At 31.0% G+C, this 4158-nt stretch overlaps 1 protein-coding gene across 1 annotated transcript; it reads right to left on the bottom strand.

Annotated features, from left to right (window-relative positions):
- LOC124924271 (subtilisin-like protease SBT4.3) lies at nucleotides 1-3853 on the bottom strand. Its single transcript, XM_047464334.1, has 7 exons — nucleotides 3763-3853; nucleotides 3083-3329; nucleotides 2509-3001; nucleotides 1457-1551; nucleotides 995-1331; nucleotides 637-841; nucleotides 1-536 (listed from the first exon to the last, which is right to left on the bottom strand). Exons 1-7 carry the CDS (start codon nucleotides 3851-3853, stop codon nucleotides 1-3), a joined length of 2004 nt encoding a protein of 667 aa, XP_047320290.1.
- Between the last annotated feature and the right edge of the window lie 305 nt (nucleotides 3854-4158).

Raw genomic sequence — 4158 nt, 5'->3', positions numbered from 1 at the left:
TCATATAATAGATGATCGATATAAAAGAATTGGACTTTTGACTGTATGAATACCATCAAACCAATCTAAGGAACAAGAAACATGATCTTGATTGAGCCAATGTCCACTAACTGTTACCACAAATTTCTTTCTCTCCTTAAGACTAACAAAAGAGAGGATGTTTGGCTCGACGTCAACGTATATTGTGTTATCTCCAGTACTTACACGTGCGTGATAAATTGAGTTTGCATGTCCAACATTTGTAACAACTCTTGAGAATTGAATCTTGAAGGACGAGTTAGTGTGCACGGGAGCTGTCATTGTTGGGTAATTGAGATCCTTTGTTGACATTTTAATTCCTTTTGGACACTTCTCTTTTGTTCCTAACATCTCCCTCAACTTGACTCCTTCTAATCCTAGATTGCAAAACATATTCATATATTCGTCTAAAAATGTCTCATACACGAGCCCAGGATGTGTTGCTTTTATTGGATCAATAAATCCTGCTCCATGACCAAATACAACATTTTTATTGTACTTTGTATTCATGGTTCGAGCTGCATACAAAACAATCAACCAAAAATATTTGATTAATCATGAATCGATTTTATCTTTTGTCGCACAATAATTTATCTAGTCAAATTGTTACTCGTTTACCTGTAGTCATAAGAGATGATTTGATAGCTGAAATAGACCAATCAGGATGTTTTGATTTCACATAAGCAACCACACCGGTAACATGAGGACACGCCATGGATGTTCCAGAACGAAAGTTATACTTTGCACCCGGTATGTCTAAAAAGGCATTTTTTTCTGAAGGACTTTCTGCTAGTATATTTAAGCCCGGTGCAGTTATATCCGGCTATTATACATATTAAAGTAATATATAAGAACGTAATATTAGTTAGACTAAGAGAAACAAAATATATCTTAAATCACAAACTAAGTAACTAGAAAGAATTAGAAAATCACTACACAATGTCTTTTAATATAAAATTCATGTATATATGTATACCTTTAAAATTTCTGGCAATTTCGTATTAGGCCCAATGCTTGAAAAAGAACCTAAGACATGACCATCATTACGAATAGTCTTACTCTTTAGTATGCGTGCGGAGGGAAATGATTTAGACTTGAGGTAAGATTCAATATAATGAAAATCATGGTTACTCAAGTACGCTGTAGGTAAAAGTACAATTTTAGATACATCTTTAGATTGGTTAGACATTCGCATAATAAGACCACTTGCATTCAAACCCGTTTCAAGTGCTAATAGCCCGAACTCGTCAACATTGCATACTATGATCTTTCCTTTCACCAAGCTAGGGTCTATACAACTATTCATACATCGCCTGCAAGCCAAATAAGAAAGAGAAACTACAAAAATGGATTTACTCACTAGGTTAATGTGCAAGAATTAAAATGACAAGATTATCTTGAGTTGTTTTGTAAATGAGAAATGAAAAGAAAACTTTACATTGCACTTGATTCGTTACAATGATTGGTGATCTCTCTTCCATATACTAGTTTCTTGTTATGCTTGCTTGTAGTAAAAGGATTCACAGTATTACTCTAATCAACAACGACAAGATATTAGTTATTCACACAAATTTTTCTTTCCAATGTATTTATAGAGTTTTACATGCCTTAATTTTCTTTAGAAAAAACAAATTCATTTAAGACATCTTCAAAGGAAGCATCAAATATTATGTTTTGAAGAAATACAATTTTAATTCTTATAAAACTTATATTTTCCATTCTTTTATTTATTTATTGATGTGGTAAATTATTTTGAATTTCTTTTATGAATGAGTTAGGAGCAAATAAAAGTAGTCCATGCAACACTAAGGTAATATTCACTATATTGTCTACATGACTTAGGCTTCAATCGAAAAGTCTAACCAATGTCATATTCCTATAAGAACACACTGACCTCGATCGGGTAGTTGAGGAATGAAACGTGTTTTATCTAGACATCTCTAACCAATGTTAAGCCCTATAGAAGACACTGACCAATGTAGTTGAGGGATGACCCGAGCTTTAACCACATATATATGATGGCATTAAGCTTAAACTGGGCTTGGTCTAAGTGTATAACCAATGTAAAAAATATTAAAAATCATAATTACAAGAAATAATAAAATAATTAAATTGATGTGGATTCAATTAAAATTTTAATTTCAACAATCTTTTAAAAGTATAATATGCCCGAGGTTATTCAATATATATATATATACACATTTGTGATCTTATAATTTCAATTCTAACTTCCAGACCCCTAAGTCATTTAAGATATCTCATTTGATCATATTCTTGCACTCCTAGCTAGCTAGACTAACATCTCACAAAATACTATTCTCTCTTCTCAACTAAAGGTCAAATTAATTATATTATTTGTAATGTGAAATTTTGACAAATTAATAAAGGTGGGTAATTGATGTTTAAAATAAATTTTTTTATTTTTTTTATAAAGTTGAATCTCAAATATAAATATAATTTTAAACTAACTTGGGATAAAAATTTACTTACAATGAGTGTACGTCCATTTTTAAGAACAACCTTATTGATTATGTTTCTGTCAATACTACTGGCACCCACCGAGAATATCCATGGTACAGTGCTTACAACTGATTTTAACAAGTTATTGCGTGTGTTTCCCGCGCCTTGTACAGTTAAAATATCCTTCTTCATTGCATGAAAGGAGCCAATGGCAACAATATCTTCGCTGATGTTAACCGGGATTTCAGGTCCAATTGAGACGGTGATAATATCAACATTGTCGGCAATGGCATCATCAAAGGCAGCCAATATATCTTTATCATCGCATTCCATATCACAAGCTTTATAAGTAGCTATCCTTGCCGATGGGACGCCTCCTCTAGCGGTCCCGTTTCCTATGCCAAAAAAATTTGCATTTTTTACAACTCTTCCAACCGCGGTGGAGACTGTGTGGGTTCCATGAGAATCTACTGAATCGTCTATTGCCGAGTCTCCTATGTAGTACCTCGCCCCAATCAACTTTCTATATCACATGATTAAATAATAGACTAATTTAGCACAAATGATATACAATATAATGAATATATAGGAAAAACACACTTACTTGTTACAAGTGAAGTTTTTGCCACCATTACAAACACCTTTCCATTTCTTAGGAACATTTCCTAAGCCATGGTCAGATAAACTGTCACTATTAGGTCGTACACCCGTGTCAATGTGGCCAATTATAATATCACTCTCCATTGTTAGATTTCGACTAACATCTAAGGATAATCCAATGTAGTCCCAAGATCTCGTTGTCTGAAGTTTGAGCTTGTGACTTTCAAAAACTAAGACAACTCCTTTCATGTCTGCATGCATTATAGAACAATAAATATTAATTATTTGCATGCATGTTTTCAAAATTTGAAAGGATATTATCAATTAATTAATTCATGGTAAAACGTTTCAAAAACATACCAATTAAAATTATTGAAAAAAATTATTATAAATTATCAAAAGATAAATATCAAAATGTCATCAAAATATCACTAACGAATCTAAGTAAATAAAATTAAACTAATAAATAGTGAAATATTGGTTGCAAAATAATTATATTACAAATATTAATGCGTGTTTAGGGGGTAAAATTCATGTTTCCTATCTAATTGATTATTTGAAAAAATAGACTATAACAAGAAAGGCACACCTTTCGTGTAAAGGGAAAAATATATGTGTATGGTATGAATTATTGTATATTTTATAATTAAAAAAAAAAAAAACACAAATAATAAGATATTTTACTTTTCAATTTTGAGGCTTCATATGGAGTAAGATTAGCAGCGAATCCATTAAAACTTCTTGTATAACTTCTCATCAACGTCTTTTCGGCCATCCTATCAAATAAAAATATTATCTAATAATATTAACTTTTGTATCTCTTTTTTGTTCTTTATATTTTTTTTTAACATAAAAGATTATTAAATAATGAAAAAATAAAACAAAAAACCTTTTATGATCCTCACTATCTTGTAATCATACTCATCTAAAACAACAAAATGGTAAATACATAAATTAAATAATTTAAATGAAAAACAAATTAATTATTTACCGATTGATATGACCAAGAGTTTGTAGTAGATGAAGATGGTGTGATCGAGCTAAGTATTCTCCATCGGGAAGGTTTCCCATGTAAATTAT

Source organism: Impatiens glandulifera, chromosome 1 (assembly GCF_907164915.1).
Source record: "Impatiens glandulifera chromosome 1, dImpGla2.1, whole genome shotgun sequence".
NCBI lineage: Eukaryota > Viridiplantae > Streptophyta > Magnoliopsida > Ericales > Balsaminaceae > Impatiens > Impatiens glandulifera.
This window is presented reverse-complemented; position numbering and strand designations above follow the sequence as displayed.

Coding starts and splice junctions, on each gene's coding strand:
- LOC124924271 (XM_047464334.1), bottom strand. CDS start 3,853: ATGGCCGAAAAGACGTTGATGAGAAGTTATACAAGAAGTTTTAATGGA. Junction 1,552..2,508: donor AAAATGGACGTACACTCATT/GTAAGTAAATTT, acceptor GTTGTTGATTAG/AGTAATACTGTGAATCCTTT. Junction 1,332..1,456: donor TGTAACGAATCAAGTGCAAT/GTAAAGTTTTCT, acceptor TTTGGCTTGCAG/GCGATGTATGAATAGTTGTA.